Source organism: Erpetoichthys calabaricus, chromosome 14 (genome assembly GCF_900747795.2).
Source record: "Erpetoichthys calabaricus chromosome 14, fErpCal1.3, whole genome shotgun sequence".
Classification (NCBI taxonomy): domain Eukaryota; kingdom Metazoa; phylum Chordata; class Cladistia; order Polypteriformes; family Polypteridae; genus Erpetoichthys; species Erpetoichthys calabaricus.
The window spans coordinates 83,086,079-83,105,574 of record NC_041407.2 but is presented as its reverse complement, the minus strand read 5'-3'; the positions used below and the strand labels follow the sequence as shown (position 1 = coordinate 83,105,574).

The 19,496-nt window shown below is 36.9% G+C and overlaps 1 protein-coding gene across 2 annotated transcripts in view; it reads left to right on the top strand.

Annotated features, from left to right (window-relative positions):
• Positions 1 to 1,514: 1,514 nt before the first annotated feature.
• LOC114665214 (uncharacterized) overlaps positions 1,515 to 19,496 on the top strand; it is a 35,681-nt gene continuing 17,699 nt past the window's right edge. For both annotated transcript variants that reach the window (XM_028819649.2, XM_028819648.2), the window contains exons 1-4: positions 1,515 to 1,994; positions 15,638 to 16,585; positions 16,885 to 16,991; positions 18,267 to 18,430. In XM_028819649.2, the coding sequence (XP_028675482.1) occupies positions 1,940 to 1,994; positions 15,638 to 16,585; positions 16,885 to 16,991; positions 18,267 to 18,430 (1,274 nt within the window). In that variant the 5' untranslated portion in view covers positions 1,515 to 1,939. The remainder of the gene's footprint in view (positions 1,995 to 15,637; positions 16,586 to 16,884; positions 16,992 to 18,266; positions 18,431 to 19,496) is intronic.

Below are 19,496 nucleotides of genomic sequence, written 5' to 3'. Positions count from 1 at the left end.
TTTAAAACTTTAGAAAAAAATATAAACTCAGAATCTTAAGGTCTGCTTGTCAAGATGCTTTAAAGTATGTACAAAGAAATGCTGGAATGTTAACATTTATTCACCTAGCAGGTGCTTTTATCCAAAATGACTTAACAGATGAGGTCAACATAATCAAAAACATATTAGTCCTGGGGGGCTGTTTTGAATCAAATGTTGCAGGACAAGGGTACAAAACTGACCACACAAGTGAAGAGCTCTAAAGCAAACTGAGCAACACAACAAGACTCCTGTCAGCTATAAAAACCTTGCATCAAAACCATTCTTAACTAGAAGGATATTCACAAAAGAGAAACTTCAAACACTTCTTGAACACAGCGATGGGGTAAGCAGTTCAGATGGAGGTAGGTTGCTCATTTCAAGGGCTAAGAGCTACACATGAAGAGGCTTGATACCACACGGAGTTAGTATCACCAGAAACCTTACATTAGTAGTCCTGAGTGGGTGAGGAGCAGCATAGGACCTCATGAGTGCCTCCATACACATGGATGATGACTTTTTGATTACATTAAACTTAATGCATCTTACAACATGGAGCCAGTGTAGTGACCTGAAAAGACGAGTGACATGCGCCTATCATGGCTGACTGAACCCAAGATTTGTTGCTGCATTCTGAATCACCTACAGTGGCTTACTTAGTAGCACATGCAGATACCACTGCCAATAAAGCATTGCAGTATTTCAGACGTGATAAGCCCAGTGTCTGGGTCAGATGTTGTTCTGCATACTCCATACCTGGTAAGAGGCTGATCTTGTGGATGCTATGATGTGTAAATCTGCATGAGCAAAAGGTAATTGCAATGTGATCAGAGAAGTATAGCTGGTCACTGACCACCACCACTACCAGGTTGCATACTGACTTGGTTGGTGTTAGTTATAATGAGCCAAGCTTTACAAAGGTAATGTTATATTAACCAAACTACTATATAGAAAAAACAAGCCAGTGATATACCTGAGCTGACCGAGATCGTGGCATTTGCTGGGAGCGTGCATTAAATGTTATAAAATCCAGATGCGATAAAATTCTGATTCCTGTCATTTTCACAAATCTTAAAATGTACCAGTTGGACAAAAGCCTTTGAGAATTCAAATTACACTGTTGCCACATTCTATACAAGTATTAAATTACTTTGAAATTATTTGCAGTTTATGGCTTAATGAAAATCTCACTGTCTAGCGTTTCCACACTACCTTTTTTTTTTTTTTAATAAATCACAAAGTGTTTTTTTCAGGCTCGTGCATTAAAAGCAAAGTAAACCTGCAATTTCGAATATCCTTCCTAATCAACTTCTGTACCCAGAGAAAGGCATGGTCGAGTCCTCTAACCGCAGATTGCGACCTTCACAAACGACTTTTTTTGTTGTTGATGAACATTTTATGTACCTCATCCTGACTCCACTTAGGACACAATACTGTCGTTTTTTTTTCCTTTCCATTTCTCGTTAGAACCCCTAAGCAAGAGCTACCAACCTAACATGTGCAGTCGCGGTTCCAAAGCGCGAATGGCGTCCACTCGTAGCGCTGCACACGACACACCTCACGCGTTCCAGTTCGTTCCCGCTCGCGCCTTCACCTGATGCGCTGCAGGTGCGCCTGGGGTTGCAGGTGACCCCCAAATTGGAAGACACCACCTTTCCCTCTCCTGTATTCTTTTTACCAACTTTTAAACCGCCCTCTCCAAAAAAAAATAAAAGCGTGCCACGTTTTTCTCTCGCGTGTTGCCGGTCAATATGATAATTCACATTTTCTAAATTGTTCGTTGAAAAATTAAGACAGTTCAGCGGTCCCTTTCCCTCATCCCACCTTTCGGTGGATTAGCCCACGACTTGTAACAAGTACATTCTCCAGATAGAAGAGAGAAAAATAAAGTTGTTAAAGGACCTCCTAAAAATTTACGGCAATGGACTCCAGCGATGTAGAGCCTAGCGAAAATGCCGACGAGCCGGCCAATTTCGGTAAGACATGAAACCTTATTGTTTTACTCCATGTAATTATTGCATTAAGTTAATATAGAAGCCCATTTCGCTTTATCAGTGTTTTAAAATGAGGCCAATTTATCCTTGTTTTTAATCCGATAATAACCCATCAATCTTTTCGAATATGGCCATAGTTTAAAATACATAATTAGTTGGGATCATTTACGTGTTCTCTTCTGTTCTACCTGTTTTTAAATGGAGGCATATTAAAATGTCGTTTTATCAATTATTGTGTGCAATTTAAGAATTGTTCATTTGCTTTGTTTTAATCCATTGCGAGTTAATCAAGTTCGGCGAGAATTCTGCAGTCGGTGTTCTCTAAGAGCGCCGTAACGATATCTCATATTTGCGTAAAATAACTTGTAAATAATACGCATAAGTTTGTATAAGTAACTCCGGTGTGTGCATATACAGACAGAGCGCCTATATATAGGTTATATTTTATATATATATATATATATATATATATATATATAATATGAGATATTGTAACGGCGTTGACATTACAGACGTTAGCAGTATTATCCTGTATAGGCACATGTACACTCACTGCCTATGTATATTAGAATCCATTTCTTCGCAATAACACTACACATACAGATCTGCAGGAGTCATGGAACTTGTAAAACTGGACTAGACTGACCAGATTATCGATTCACTTCCTCAACCCACTTAAACTCCAGAACCCCAAGACCCTCGGCCGATCGAGCCCACCTTGTGCTTTTATTTCAATTAGGCAAACGTGATTAGCTGCTTTCTTTTTTCAGGCCAGGGTTTATAGGATTTATTCAATTTATAGTAAATTAACAAATTTGAATAAATTTTTATAATTGTACCTGTTTGATATTTTTGCTGTTCAGTTCGTCTGAAATGGTTTGGTGATTTAATTCGTTGCTTGCTTATGATACAGAAGTAGAAGTGGTTAGCACTTAATCAGTACCAGCATGTACTATTGAAATGTATTTGATTATCTGACATTTTTCTACTCTTATTCTGTAGACAGAATGGCTTCACAATTTGTGTTTTGTGTTTGCATTATGTATTTTAATAGGTTACACTTATATTCATTCTCATCTTTACAATTCACTTCTTTTCATGCATTTTGCTCCTTTAATTAAACAGCCACCATTTAACAAAGAGCTCACCCAGGTGCACACAGTGATAGGAGGAGGAGCAACTATTTCATTGATATATAACCTTGTTTGATCTTTACCAAGATCTTTAAATTCATACAGTGTGAATACATTTTAATGAGAATTTTTGAATTAACATGATTAAAGGGTAGAAGTATTGAAATAACTGTGTTTAGCTGAAGTTGAAATAGGAACTGGCTGTAATGAACATTTGCAGCTACTCCAGCCCTCTTTGAAAAGGACTGGGCAGCCAAACATGCACCATGCTGGATAAAGTTAGTTGACTTTTCCATTGTAAACTGCGATTTAGACACGATGAAGCATTTATATGTACCATTGAAATAAATGCTCCATATGGCTGTAGCTTTTATCATTTTCTCCATCCCTATCCCCAGTGTGCTTTAACCTGCAATGTAAAAAACAATGTGAATGGGTAGATTTTCAAATTATATATGTGTTATTTAAACAACATTACAGTGCTTACAGAGAATTTAAATGTGTTTTCCTTACTATTAATTTCATTATTTTTATTAGTTTTTCTAAACTAGACAAGAGCAGGTGATTGATGATTTATATCTTAAAACGGTTGTCTCCGTGTTCATTCATTTTAGTGCTATGAGGGTAGAAACTACATTTTCTGAAGAGATTTTTAAGTGCAAATTTATAAATTTTATGTAACAGTCCAAGGAAGTAGCCAAGTGTGCTGGAATTAATGTTACTGTTTACAAAATGATCTTTGTGGAGTGAAATTGCATAGAAAATGGCAGATTCAATAATGTCCGATGGAAAACATAACAGTAGGCAAATGAGTAGAGTATGGAAGAAGAGTGTCTGGCAGCACTTCTGGATGCATTTTATGGAACTTGTCTGCAGGTGAGTTTTACAAAGTTGTATTTTTAATGGTGCTTATGGAGATGCTATGCAATACACCAATCTAATCTGTAAAGCTAATTATTTATTTTTGTGTGTGTTTGTTTGGGATGCACATCCACACTGTTGAACCTTTCTCTGCCAGACTGCACAGATTCCCCATTTGTGCAGGTGATGACTATTGGCTGTGTTTTGGTCCGATACTTCCTAACCCCCTGCCCCCCAATTGGTTAACTTTATTTTTGTGACTTCACCTACTCTTTATGGGAAAGTACTCCCAAGAGGAAATTTTGGCATTTGACACAGGTGTGCAAAGTTGCTCTGCACGTTGTTGTCTACTCAGTGAAATTTTGGTTTGGGGCCAACATTTATCATTATCACCCTGGGGAATTTATTTAGTGACCCAACTATACTGCAGGCAGTACTAGGTACCCCTGCTAGCCGTAACATAAATCTGACTCTTTCTTTGCACATTTTGGAACTACTTGGCACCAAAGCTCTTCTACAAAAAAAATCTCATTTGCCAGTCGCCTTCCTACTGTGTAAAGCAGAATATTCTGAAAGTAGCTGAAGTGGTAATTGGAGAATTTAATAGTACTGGTGCTAGTGTGGACACAGCAAGGGTACCTTCTTGTGAACTGTAACTTTAAGAGACTGACAGCAATGGAAAGTTGTATTAAGTGTTAAATGCGACATTCATTTATGTGCATGTAGTACTTTTTCTCTTTACTTAGACTCTCAAGCATATTTAAAGGATCATGCACAATATATAGGTTCCATGTTGGTTTTATTATTTTTTGCTTGTTTTTTTTTTCTTCCATTATCATATGTATTTAGTGTTAGTGATTTTAAAATGTTGCCTTCAGGCCCATTAAAGAAAGCAATTAGTAATCCATTTTTTTTTTTATTTTATTTTATTTCAAACACACACAAACTGGACTGTGGCTTTTATTTTGGTGGTTGTACCCCATGGAGGTTTCCTTTTTATCCTACAGCATTAAATTGACCCGGTCCACTGGTGAGTGATTTCAGCAGAAGTTGCTGCACCTGTGCCACACTATTGCACTCTTGGGTGCAAGTCACTCCCATTTTCTGCAACAACAAAACTACATGTTCAAAGGATGCATGATGAAAAACACCCCAACTACTGCCTAATGACAAAAATAACCTACATTTTGGTACATCTCGAAGTATGAGCATCATTTTTTGGGTTAATGGTCTTACTATATTATGCATTACATATTATATTATACTCTTGTTATTCTTGTAAATAATTATTGACAAGTGGAACTGTCCCTCTCAGTCAAAATTGATTGTGAGATTCTAGTTTGGATTGTTCATTAAACAATATATCTGTATTCCGGCAAATACAAACACATTTTATAGTTATGTCAATTTATGTGAAACTGGAAAAGGAATCTTCTTGCATGTAGACCATAAGTGAAAGTGTTAAAAGAAAATAATATTCTTTAAAGCACTTTGTGAGGGGGGAAAAAATGCTACAAGCAAATGTGGCAGCCATTGTAGATACTGTATCTAGGGTCGGAGCTAAATGTGATGCCTCCTAAACAATTAAGCATTTTGCTGCTGGTCTGCTACACTACTGGTTGGGCTGAGTTGTGTTAGATCAGCTTGACAAGGCTGAGAAATATAATAACAAAATCACGATGGTGGCCATTTTGAATACGAAGTACATCCTGATCAAATGCTACTTTAGCAAGTGGAATTCTTACTGTAATCAAACATCCTAACCAATACAGGTGATTTGAGTTAATAGATGTTTGCAAAAGCAATATTGGCTTTTTGTACTTCAATCATAAACTTAATTTCCATCCTACTCTGCTCTTATTTGCCAGTACTTAATGCCCCCAAAACATATACTTGTTTCTTACAGTTGTCTTTTGATAAGACACTGACTTAATTGTTTTTAAAAGCAGTTTTACGCATTTAATTGACAAAAGGTAGCACCACGTGCATATTTAATGTATTTTCCAAATGAGCAGAGTTCAGCATCATTTACACCTGCATTGCTTGTTATTTTGAGCAGAAATTGGCCAGCTCCCCACTAGCAGTTTCATAATAGCTGCAGTTTTATTTTTCAGCCAGTGCAATAATTAAATGATGATGATTTTTTTTCTCTCTCTGAACAACTTGCTTTTCAGATATTTTATATTTCTGAGGTCTTTAGGAGATGTCTGAAGGAGAGTAGATTACACGAAGTACTCTTAACTTAAAAAAAAAACGGTGCTGTACTGTTCCCTTAAGAAGAGGCATGTTGGTCTGTCATACTGTATGTAAATAAACAAGAAACTGAGAGAGCTGAATTTTTCAATCCTGAGTTTGAAGTAGTTGTTAGTTAGCTAGACTACATTGAAATTGTAACCACTGTGTTCTTCCAGAAGTGGTTTAACCACCAATGCTGCCTTGAAACTATAATATGATGCAGATACGTGAGGAAACTAGAATAAATGCAAAATGGCTTTCATACACTTTTTTTATTTTTTGGAAGACCAAGGAATAGTGAGGCAGACACTTTTCTACCATGCAAGAGTATCTTATCCATTTCTGATTTTGAACTCCTAGTACTTCAATAAAGCCGCCCCTCATTCCTGGTCATTTGGAAACAAATTTAAAAGGCCTTTTAAATGCGTTTTATTCAGACTTTTACACAATTTTAGGAAAAGTGAAGAATATCCTCTTTAATAAAATCCCTGTGTGCGTCCATGTGTCCATGTGTGTGTGTGTGTCTTCTGGTGAATTGCGCATGCGCGGGGCACGGTGTGACGCTTCAAAGGCCGCCTGACACGTCACACAAGACAGAGATGGCGGGACCTATAAAATATCACGCGGCCGATCCAATTGGATTTCGGTAAATGAGGTAAGACCTAAAACATAACGCACGAAAAATCCAATCGGGTACTGAGACGCGGAGACCAGCTTCCCCAAAGAGGTGGGATTAGTGTTTGTTGTTGTGTAAGTGTTCACTCTGAGGATGTCAGATTTGCGATTGACAAACTTGGCCCGATAAAGTGTTTTCCAAAATATACGAATTTTCATGATATTACAATAGGATGACTTTTAAAAGGGGCGGCACGGTGGCGCAGTGGGTAGCGCTGCTGCCTCGCAGTTGGGAGATCTGGGGACCTGGGTTCGATTCCCGGGTCCTCCCTGCGTGGAGTTTGCATGTTCTCCCCGTGTCTGCGTGGGTTTCCTCCAGGCGCTCCGGTTTCCTCCCACATTCCAAAGACATGCAGGTTAGGTGGATTGGCGATTCTAAATTGGCCCTAGTGTGTGCTTGGTGTGTGGGTGTGTTTGTGTGTGTCCTGTGGTGGGTTGGCACCCTGCCCAGGATTGTTTCCTGCCTTGTGCCCTGTGTTGGCTGGGATTGGCTCCAGCAGACCCCCGTGACCCTGTGTTCGGATTCAGCGGGTTGGAAAATGGATGGATGGATGACTTTTAAAAGTAGATTTATTTTCACGCACATAAAATCCGTTGCTGGGGAGACGCCATACATACAATAATCAGCTGCACGCCAGCACAGATTAAAATATTTGCTGGAGAGACGTATTACTGTGAGAGAAAATTAAAGGCACACAATACAGTGACGCATATTACAGCCACATACAAGCCAGTATTACTGTAACAGAAAATAGACGGTCCTTTGCCATTTAATATAGACTGTACCTACTAATGTTTATGCACTACTATTCTAGCGCCCATTATTGTAACGGGCTTAATGTCTAGTTGTTTATAAGAAAGCAGATAAGGGTTTCTAGGAATTGGCATATTTGGATTAGAAATAAGGTAAGGCAATATGTTAATGATGAGCAAACCTTACACGCTAATTATGTAGGTAGCAGTGGCTATTAAATACAATGTCTGGAGAAAATAAGCAAGTTTCACTTAGTAACAGCATACATTATATTGCATGTCATGAAAAAGACCATGAAAGTTAATATAGATTAATGTTTTCTTTAACATGATGAGGTGGTTCTAAGCCATTTACAACTGTTTGTCAAATGGATGATTTAAATAGTCCTAGTTATGTGATCCTTGCTAAATGGATTTTCAATTAACTCTAGCATTCTTAATATATGATTTGAACTGTCTGACATCGCACCACAACAATTACCTGTTCTGCCTCATACAGGCTAATGAACTAGTTTTTTCCAAGTCCTGAATTTTTTTAAACCATCTAAACTATGAAAAAAAATTCTGTTCTTGAAGGTCATGACAAAAGTGGGCAAATGTGATGAGTTTGCTATAATATTTGTAGAATTACCACCCACTAAGATAGCTACATTTCATATTTACACAATTTTCACTCATCCACATTTCATTTTTTAAATATAACTGAATTTTATTAAATTCAAGATGTAAGTTTATGGTAATGTTACATGGTGTTTCCATTGTTTTTCTATCTGTGTCGCAGTATTCAATTAATGTGCCTTTTGTTCTTCCGTGGTTGCCATTCTTGAAGTCAGGCAGTAACTGATGTCATCTGCAAGGCTTTAAATCCTCTGCAGAAAAACAAACAGGAAGTGGAAGAAAAGAAGGGGATGAGAGAAGGAAGGAGTAAACAGTTGATATTATAAGTTATTAGCAAGGAATCTGGTGATTTCAAAACAAATTTTAAAGAGGACTCCTGAATCACTGCAGAGAAGTAGAAAAAGGATTCTGTGACTACACAACACGTTGGAGTTGCTGAACAATACAACACATTTCCATGTGAGCAATCAGCAAATGGTTAGCTAACTGAGGTCTATATGGACATTGAGGTACTCCTTCTTTATTTGGGATGTGATAGATAGAATTTTAAAAATTTCCAATTTCCATTATTGACCATAACATAAACATATATATTCTAGAACTGTTTATTATTAATGTGAAACAGCTTTTGTGTGTGTTTCTTACATATAACATTTAATCACTGCATTCATTCATTCATAAGTGAAATAATGTTCAGTTTTGCTGTCTATTTTTGTTTTAATATATCCTCTGCATCTTTATCTGTTGTTAGTGCCATTATTAATAACCATTTAAATCCCAGGTTCAATTATTGCTGACAAGGAGAGAAGAGAAACCGCAGTATTTGTAATGTTTCTGTACTAATATAGTTATTTCCAAGTTAATGTGTCAACATGCACAGCTGGGTTTTATACATATCTGGATCCCAAATAAGCATCTCACTATAGAACAGAAATTGATGTTATGAAAATAAATAAAACCTCCCATAGCTGACCTGCCCTAGTGTGTGAAATCACAGAAGCAGGTACATTTTTTTTTTTTTTTTTTTTTTTTTTTTTTTTTTTGAGAAGAAGGGATCAGGGTTATCTTCAAACCCTGCTTCTAAAGAATATATTAACACAACAATACTGGTCCAGGATCTAAAGATTGCATTTTGACTGATAAGGTGGGACCAGTACAGGGAGAAAGTCTTAAACAGGATTAACCTAAATAGCTTCTAGACTGCAGATATCTCCATTGGATAAAACCGTTAGTTGTGATCAGCTTGCATTAGTCTACGTTTTTTGTTTTTTTTTTGGCTGGGTTTTCTAAAGCGTTTGGCTCTCAAAAACAGAATATCTTAAGTTTGTTAAAAAAACAGTTAATATTGACATTAAACCTCTTGAGTCATAGAAAACCCATTGCTTCCCTGCTTACTTCCTGTCAGAACTTGTGGTTTGCCTCTGAGAAACCTGTAGCAGACTGGTCTTAGTTTAAGAAGGTCCTCCTGGAGGCATTTCTCTCCACAAACTACAAGGCAGATAATGAAGATGCTTGTTCTTCCACTTATGTGTCCAAAATGGAAATCTGAAACGGTGAAAGAGAAGCTAGTTAAATGCATCCTCAGTCCATGCAGTCTGAGACTAGCAGCAGGAGTGCAAGGTTTTATGAAAACAGCTAGCTCTCTAATTGTATGGACCTTTTATGGAAGATTCTAAGAAGCTCTGACCATCCAACGAAGAGAGGAGCTACAAGGAAGACTAAAACAATTTTGGGCAGAATCCTCTCTGCTTTAACTGTCCCAATATGGGTACAAGTGTTAATACTACAGTTGGTCTTTGACATGGATTCTATGTTTACATGAAAGCAATGGAGTCTGTGGACCATTGTGGCTGATAGTTCTAAGAAACTCCAAAAGAAGAAGGACCTTGCCATGCACATAAGCCATAGGAGTGACCATCTTCCTCTATAAGCAGAATTGCAGAATGCGAAATCCAGTGAAATACATTCTGGAAGACTAAATTCTTGCCATATTTCTGTTACTGAGAGCGGACATCAGGGTACATGCTAACAAGTACGAGGTACTTGACACTAGTCTTTTCCAGCAGCCAAAAAAAGATATAACTGCTGTTTCAATTTTGGCCTGAGGTGCGAACCTTAAAGAAAGGTGCAATGGAAGTAATCGGACAGATATGAGCAACTTCAAGTGCTTCAGTATGTCTATCAAGCATGCATACTGAAGAGGCCAGCCATTAACAAACATACATAACCGATGAAAGAAGAGATCATCATTTGGTACACAAGTTTCCAAAGGCTGTAGCCATGATCTTGATGAATACTAATTCTCTTGTGTGGACTATTGGGAAGAAATGCCAAGATCTGCTACATTGCAAACCCACTGTCTTGTGTTCTTGCAAGTTCCTTCAATTTTCAGCTCCTTGGACGTATAAGTCGGATATTGGGAACTGAAAATGGGGAACAACAGTATGGTGAAGACTTAAGTCATCAGTACCAAGGGACAGTTCCATTTCAAGGTCCTATGTTTTCAACTGCATTTCAAAAGCGAATAGTCCTTGGAGAGATTTGAATACTTTTATATTGATAAAACCATTTTCTTCTGTGGAACAACATCTGAAAGACCTGGAAAGTAGGTGTGTAGTGCTGTATAAACCTTACAGTAAAGTAATATATATTTGGATTTTTGGTTTCATCACATTTATGTAACAAACACAATCAAGGTTTTAAAGGCATAATGAAAATTTTTCAGGCAACCTGATTTTATACCTCTGCTTGACACTAATGTCTGTATTCATCCATCCATTTTCCTAACCTGCTTTATCCAGGGCAGGGTTGTTGAGCAGCTGGAGCCTATTCCAGCTATCACTGGGCGCAAGGCAGGAACATCACCTCAACAGGGTGTCAGTCCATTGCAGTATGAACACACAGACACACTAGGAACAATTTATCAACACCATTTCACCTAACTTGTATGTATTTGGACTGTGACAGGAGGTCAGACCAACTGGAAGAAAACCCACATGGAGATGAGGAGGAGAACATGTAAACTCCATACAGGGAGCACACAGCATGCTCCTTACCTCTCTGTCTGTATTCTGTGATTATTTATTTATTTTTATTTTTTTTTATGGCCGACAATTAATGCTACTAATTTTGTCATATGTATTGTGGTGTTTTTTTAAGTGAATTGGATCATTTGGTTCAGTTAAATGAAGATCTGGATTACTGACTTACTGATTTGTTGTGGGCTGGAGGTTCCAAAACATTTTAAACTTAAACATGGGAATTGGGTAACCTTAAGGGATTATCAAGTATGGGGAAAAATGAACTTAACAGAACACTCAAAACCATAATAGCATCTCTTTGTCAGAGACCAATGCCAAGAACAAGCAAATGGCTTCCTCAGTTGTAGTTAATCAGTCCTCTGGTGCAGGAAACTATACCACTGCTAGTGCTACACCCCTGGTAGTAGGCTGGTCAAAGGACCATTGCGTACCTCTTATCCCCTCATGCACTCCACCCAACAATCATCAGTTAAGGTACTAAGAAATTCAGCAATATGTTTAAAAAGGAGTAGTGGTTTGTAGTTCTACATAAATATGATCTTGTAGTTGTTAAAGAATTAAAGCACACTTCTCTGAATGTGAGCGCATCATCTTTAGAGAACCTGTGAAAAAGTGGTGAGTGGCGATAGCTAGAGAACTGGGTCCCAGTGATTAGAGTTCCCTGGGAGAAGGCAGGAGAAACTTAAAGGCTAATGTTGTACTTCTTCTAAACATGCAGAGTTTTTAGTCTCCATCTCAGACGTGTCCTTTGAAAATCTGTTTTAATTTTTATGTGTTTGGTTAATGTGGTTTCCCTACATTAAGTCCGAAGTTAGGGAGTGATTGATGTGGACTGTCAAAGCCACATGGGAAAAGGAATAAAAAACTGCACCAAACTGTGTGGACCAGTAATAGATGCACCTTTGTCAACATGATGAGCTATAGCTATTGAAAAATTGAATATACCATGCCTTTTTTTAGGACTTCTGCTCAACTATGTAGCTATCTGAAAACACATTAAGGTATCAATTTTATTTTGGATCCTACTGGAATTTTTTTTTTTGGTTATAATAATTTATCCATATCTTTTCTATAAATTAAATTGTCAGTGTCATTTGTTATTAGCAATTTGTTACACATAAACAACTGATTGCAGTAACATAAAATGAGTGTTTTTCTTCAGTTGTCAGTATGTATTGAAAAATATACAATATAAAACCATCTAAAAACTGTTCATTACAGCCCAAGTAAATACTTGAACCTCTGTAGTACAATGTAGTGGTAGAATGTTTTTCTTATGCTTTTCAGGTTCAGCATCACGAGGAGCTAATGCATATACCAGCAACAGTGGTAGAATAAGAATGTTAGTCTATCACAGGGCTTATTTGATTTTGTGCTGCTTATACAAATAATCAATACAAAATTACAACATTAGGACAACAGTATTCATCACATCCCAACAGCCCACAAACAGACAAGTTAAAACACTCATCAGTTTTAATTCAGAAAACTCTAAGGTGAAAGTGTTAAGTTAATGAATGTTGCAAGTAACTGTCTGAGAAACACAGTAGCCTTGAGTCTTGATGGATCTGAGCCATTTACCAGATAGACAATGAGTAACTTTTCAGACTTCACATTTCTGTCTGGATGGTTAAAATGAATCCACAGTTTGGAAATGACATCCTAGGATTCTAGACTCCACCTGCCACCCTATCTAGCTGCCTCTTGTCCACTGCTGAAATATTGCCATGCCACACAATGACAGTAAAGGTCACAACATGTTTTGCTACTTGTAAAATGGTGAGCCCTCTTGACCATAAGGAATGTGTTGATCTTCCATGTTAGAGTGTTAAAAATGGTGGCACAAGTGAAATTTGAAACTTTTCAGTACCTCTAAATCCTTCCCATTGATATACAAAGAGTGTTTTTTTGCTGACTTAAAGTTCAAATACCACTACTTTTTTTTATTTTTAGTTTCACATTATTTAGGCTATACCGTTTGATCAATATGACAGCCTGACTAATATATGCAAATTCATCACAAGTAATTTCAGAGCAGCCCTATAATAACAGTGATGTTATTAATAAAATTAACCAATAAAATTCTTGCAGCCTAATCGGTTAACCAAGAGTCTTCATATTTGAGATATGGATTGGAAAAAAAAAATCCAGAGAAAAATGGAATATGGAGAGAATATCCATGCCTGTTCCACATGACATACATAATATTCTCAAGCCTTCTTCATCCAATTTAGACACAACATTCTTAGCGGGGGGTGGTTTGCTGGAGCTTTTCCTGTTAATATTGGGTTCAAGGCTGGAACCTCCTCGCACGTTCTGAGAAACCTGCTAACCTTTTCCTTTATAGTTCTAAGACACTTACCAGTTAGGTGGTGAGTAATGTTGCAAGCAAACATTACCATTTTACTAAAAATATGTAAATATATTGACTATCATTTGCACCTTTAAGATACACTGTTCAATGATTCTTAAATGCTTTCAGGATAGGTTAAAGTAATGGCTTCTGCTTATCTTGACAAACTAGACAAATACTGAATTTCTAAAATTCTTTAGTTGACAATATAATATGATTATTCATTAGGGGAATATGTAATTGCTCATTAAATTAAATTATTAAAATGGCAGAGTATTTTAGAGCAGTTAATGCAGGCTAAGAAAATAAGCATTAGGGGGTATTCAGAAATGAGGCTTTAATTACTGCTTAATTAGAGTGGTTTTCTGCAATTACCTCTCTACTGTACATTTACGCATTTATATAAAGAAGACCGAAGTTTCTAGGATAAGTTAGTTCTGTTTACTGTTCACTCTGCCAGAAGGTGCCTATCCGATGAATGTTAATTAACACATGCAAATAAGAATGTTACTGTATTCTACACTTGACAATAATGAGTCTATAAATGTATACATGTATTTCCTGCTGTGTTTTGTAAAACCACTTAGAATATATTTTTCATTGTAAATAAGATTTATTTCCACAGATAAATATATGAACCTGAATACCTTTCTGCTATTTTTTTTTTTTTTTTTTTAGAAAACAATGATAATATCCTTACAGAGCTTTATGTACTTAATGGTTTTTACGGTTTTCTAGACAATCAAACATTATTAGGTACCCTGGCTGTGTAATACAAGTAACCAACTCCTCTAACTAGCAAATCATGTGACTAAAAGTCAATATATACAGTATACAGACATGGTAAAGAGTTTGTGATTTATGAGCATACTTTTGATTGGAGAAGATGTGAACTCGGTGACTTTGGTGACATTAGTATGATTGTTGGTGCCAGGCGAGGTGGGTTTCATCATCAGAGGCCACTCCGTTGACTAAGATACAGTATTCCTTCACTATAATCTCTAGAATTTACAGAGAATGGTGCAGTAAGCAAAAAACTTAGTGATCAGCAATTCTATTTGCTAAGAGATCTTGTTACTGACAAAGGTCAGAGGAGAATTACCAGATTTGTTCAAAGAAACAAAGGCTATAAATACTCAAATAAATAATGGAATTTTGCTATAGAAGTGTGATGATTACCATCTTAAACGTATAGCACATTGCACCTTACAGCAGAGGGTTAATGGCAGTAGAACACCATGCTTGGTTCTGTTCCTGTCGCCTAAAAATGGGAGGATGAAGCCTCAGTGGGAATGTTATTTGCAAAACTTGATGAGTGAAGTTTGGAAAAGTAATGCATTGCCTGCCAAACCTTTATTTATGCTACACTTTGCAGATCCTGGAATTGGTGAAGGGTTGGCATAAGCAGCATGAACCAATGGATCCATCCCGCCTTGTGTTGATGGTATAGGTGGTTGATTATAGTGTAAATCCATCCATTTTCCCAGTGTGGATCACAGGCATGATCATGTAATGGTGTAGGCAATGTTTTCTTGGTACATATTAGGCCACTTCATACAAATTGTGTTTCATTTGAATGCCACCATGTTCCTAACCATTGCTGCTGACCACACGTGTTCCTTCATAGCTTTTGTCAACCTTTTTTAACATAGGCACTTGCAGCAGGAAAATCCCATTTTCTGTATTATTTTTTTTTTTTTTAATTCTTTAAGCATTTGGGAGGGTGTAATTGGTTGCATATTTATCCCTTCGAGACTTCTTTGTTAGCCATTTACATAACTACTGTAAATTAACATCAGCATAACTTAATGTAAATATTATATGAATTGGCAGAATAATTTCAGGTTAAAGTCATTCTAATTCTATTTTGTTCTGGTTTTTCTGTAAGTTTCTCTGATTTCTTGTCTTGCTGTCATTCCTATTATGATGTGTTTTTTTTCCCCTCTCTTTTTATAGGCCAAGGTGATTTACTTTGCAATGAGCAGCTGGAAAGTGAGGAGGAGAGCAGCAAAGTGGGAAATGAGGTGTTGCAAACATCATGTGAGGAACTACAAGAGGATGAGGATAAGGTGGAAGAGGCAGACGAGGAGGAGGACGAAAGAGATGAAGTGGAAGTAAATGATGATGATGAACGTGAGGTTATACAGGATAAGGATGAAGAGGCAGGACAGCTAAACCAACCTCAAAGGACTCCTGTCACAACTTTCCATACTGTCATTATTAATAGTGACCCCATTGAGGTCCTTGAGACAGGTGAGGAAGAGGAGCCTGCTATGGTTTCTTCAGAAGAAGGCTTTTGTGTACTTCAGGTTGAAGATCCAGAAACTCCTCAGGAAACTGAACAGTTTCCAGAACAAGAGACTGTTCCACCCGAGTGCCATGTAAATTATGTGACAGTTTGTAATCGCATGCAAGAGTTCTTTGACAGGAATGATTCTACAGAAGATGCATTTTCTCACTTGCCCACATCATACTCTTCACAGACTTCTATAGGCCTGTACACTGAACATCATGAAAAGCAGGAGATGATTCAAGGTGTCAAAAGAACCTACCAGAACTTAGAAAGTGAGCATGAACAGGAGGATGATAGTGAAAATATTAAGTTGCAACCTCAAAGCACCACAAACAGCAGCTCTTTGATTATTCCTTCTAAAGTGATCAGCCTGGCAGAATTTCAACCAGTGGACCTTAAAATTAACCCTGTTTATGCCACCCGTCGCTACACTCGCTATGCTAACAGAATTAAGGGTGGTTACTCCCACTATAGATCCACGGGTGTTAATTCACTTTTAGAGGAAGGATCTCTTGATGAACAGAGTGACACAATAAAGCATGATGAAACAACAGAAGGTGTACCTATGCCTCCTGCACCAAAGAAGAAAACAAGAACATTATATTCACCTGGTAAGATTTTAAAATGTATAACATGGGCAGTGAGTTGCCTAGTTTTGTACAGGTACACTGTAGTTTATTGGATTTTTAAGTGAAGTTTTTAATGCAACTGTAAACTTTATTTATTGCTTTGATTCCCCTATTCCCCCCAACCAAATTACTCTGACTATGTCATGTTAGGTTTTTGAATGTTTAAATTTGTTTGGGGAATGAGGAAAGTTTTCTCACAATATCTTTAGGTTTGTTTTGAACATCTAACAATACTTGACAGTCTTTGCTTCTCTTTCTCTTGACCAAATCTTTTTGTGTAGAACAGTTAGAAGAGCTTGAACGGATGTTTCAGGAGGATCACTACCCTGATGGAGACAAGAGAAAACATATTGCTGCTTCCATAGGTGTTACACCACAAAGAATTATGGTAGGATTGTAAAAGTCCTGCATCTCTACATGCCTATGCCTATTTCTTTCTCCTCTTATTAGGAGTCATGAACTACAGTTAGAAAGTTTGTTGCTTGCTAGTACGTTTTGGCTTAAATTGTATGCTGAATGGTGTCTTACTTTTAAATGATAGCTGTGTTTTTCTAGTAGATTAATAAAGCACTTCAATATAGTGATCCTGGATTTCAGAGAGGACTACAACAATTTACATAACTTTTTGGGGTGACTAAAGATTGTTTTAGTGCATGTGTGGATACTATGCTGTCAGCTGCTGGTGTGCCAGCAGACATGCCTCATTACAGTATCATCTGTGCATTGTTGAATTGTCACTGACTGTGTACACCTACTAAACCTGCTCCAGTTTTTGCAATATGCTTTTGACTTAGAACATATATATTTAAAACCCTACTCTAATAATGTAATGTTAGTTCAATTTAATATGACATGATTGAGTGGCTAGCTCAGCTGCATCACATCTCCAGAATCCTAAATTCAGACTCTGGCCTAGACACTGTGTACTTGTGTGGAGTTCACACATATCTTCCTGTGTCAACATAGGGTTTCTCCAGATATCTGAGTGTCCTCCCACATCCCTAAGGTGCTAGTGACTCTGAATGGGCTCAGTAAATGGGAGTACTCATTATTAGGGCAAGTTGTCAAAAAAACCTACTAGAACGTAGAAACAGAATAAACAGGAACACGCCAGTTAAAACATTTAAGCTTCAGCTTCAAAGCACCACAAACAGAAGCTCTTTGATTAATCCTTCTAAAGTGATCAGCTTGGCAGAGTTTCAACCAATAGACCTAAAAATGAACGCAGTTTGTATCACTTATCACTAATCTAGCTATGCTAATAGAATTAATGATGCATACTATCACTATACAGTAGATCCATGGATGTTACTTTGTTTTAGGGGAAGGCTTTTCTTGAATAGAGTGATCAATTGATGCCTGAGTATGCCTTGCAACCAACAGAAATGCCACCCTGGTTATTTACTTCTATATGGCCAATACAGTAAGGACAGCCTGTGGCTTCACATGAATCTATAATGGAAAAAAGCAGTTCTGGAAAATAAATGTATGAATATATAATAATATTAAGCATAGACAGTAGATACAATTAAATTGCAAAATATTTAGTACATTAACAATGAATAAGTGACATGTGATGAAGGAAGAGGCCAGTTTGTATATTTTGTATGTATCCACCTTCTAGAAAGGTGCAACCATAACTCTTATCCACCTTTAAATTTAGGTGTGGTTTCAGAACCGGAGAGCAAAGTGGCGAAAAATTGAAAAGACCACCTTGAAGCAAGAGAAGAAGTACTCTGGTAGTACCATAGTGTCTGCTTTACCCACTAATGTCTTGCCAGCCCCTCAGATCTCCACTCACATTCAGCTAACTGCACCACCCAATGGGTAAGAACACAGTTTGTCTAATCTCAAAATATGTGTATATGACATTTATTTATTTCATTTTGTATGTTCTCCTGGTGTTTCAGGAAATTGGACAAGAATGTAAAATTAGAACCTCATTATGCATAGAAATGTTTTTATTAAATTGGTTAAATATTCATAATTGATGTGTCTTTTTAGGTAGAACTGTAGTACTAGGGTGTTGTACCGTGCTAGCCATTATGAATGTAGAGAAAAGCCAAGCAAAATGACACCTTTTATTGGCTAACTAAAAAGATTACAATATGCAAGCTTTCGAGGCAACTCAGGCCCCTTCTTCAGGCAAGGTAGAACTGTATTAAATTTGTGCAGTCTTACTGCAATTCTCAGTGTATTGTCAATTAAAAAAAAATAAAAACTTATCTTTTTAATGAATTTATTAAACCTGCATATTATAATGTCATAAAGAAGCAGAATCTATTTTGGTAGTATCAAGTGCAAAGCAGGAATCAACACTGGATAAGCATTCATGCTTACTTGCACACTCATACAGGTACAAATATAATATAGACTAAAAAAATTTGTTTCCACAAATAAACAAACACACACAAAATATTGACACTTTAGGTAAAGGAAGACATCAGAAATTATTTAGCATAATGAAAACCAAGCCATCTGCCAGATGGGTTTAAAAATTATATCTCTTTGTATCATTTTCAATGTAATGCTGTATGTTTTGATACTACAGTCTTCAATTAAGGCAAATAGCTTTAATATTCTTTTTTTACATTTATAGTTTGTTATTTTGATAGGGTTTTTTAAAATTAATTGTTGTCTGGCAGAAAATAAGTGTGTGGGTGTCTGAGGCAGGTTAGGAAAAATATACAGTATTAAAAATAACAGCTGAAAAAATAAATCTAATAACAAAAGAGCTTACTAAACTCGACAGACATTTTCTCTGCAGCACAGCAGAAGACATTTTTTTGGCAGATATCTTTGCTATTGGCAATTTACAAAATTAGGGTACATAGAGTAGATTAGAATGCTGGCCAAGAAAATGCAAAGTTAAGAGTTAATTGAAAGAAATAAT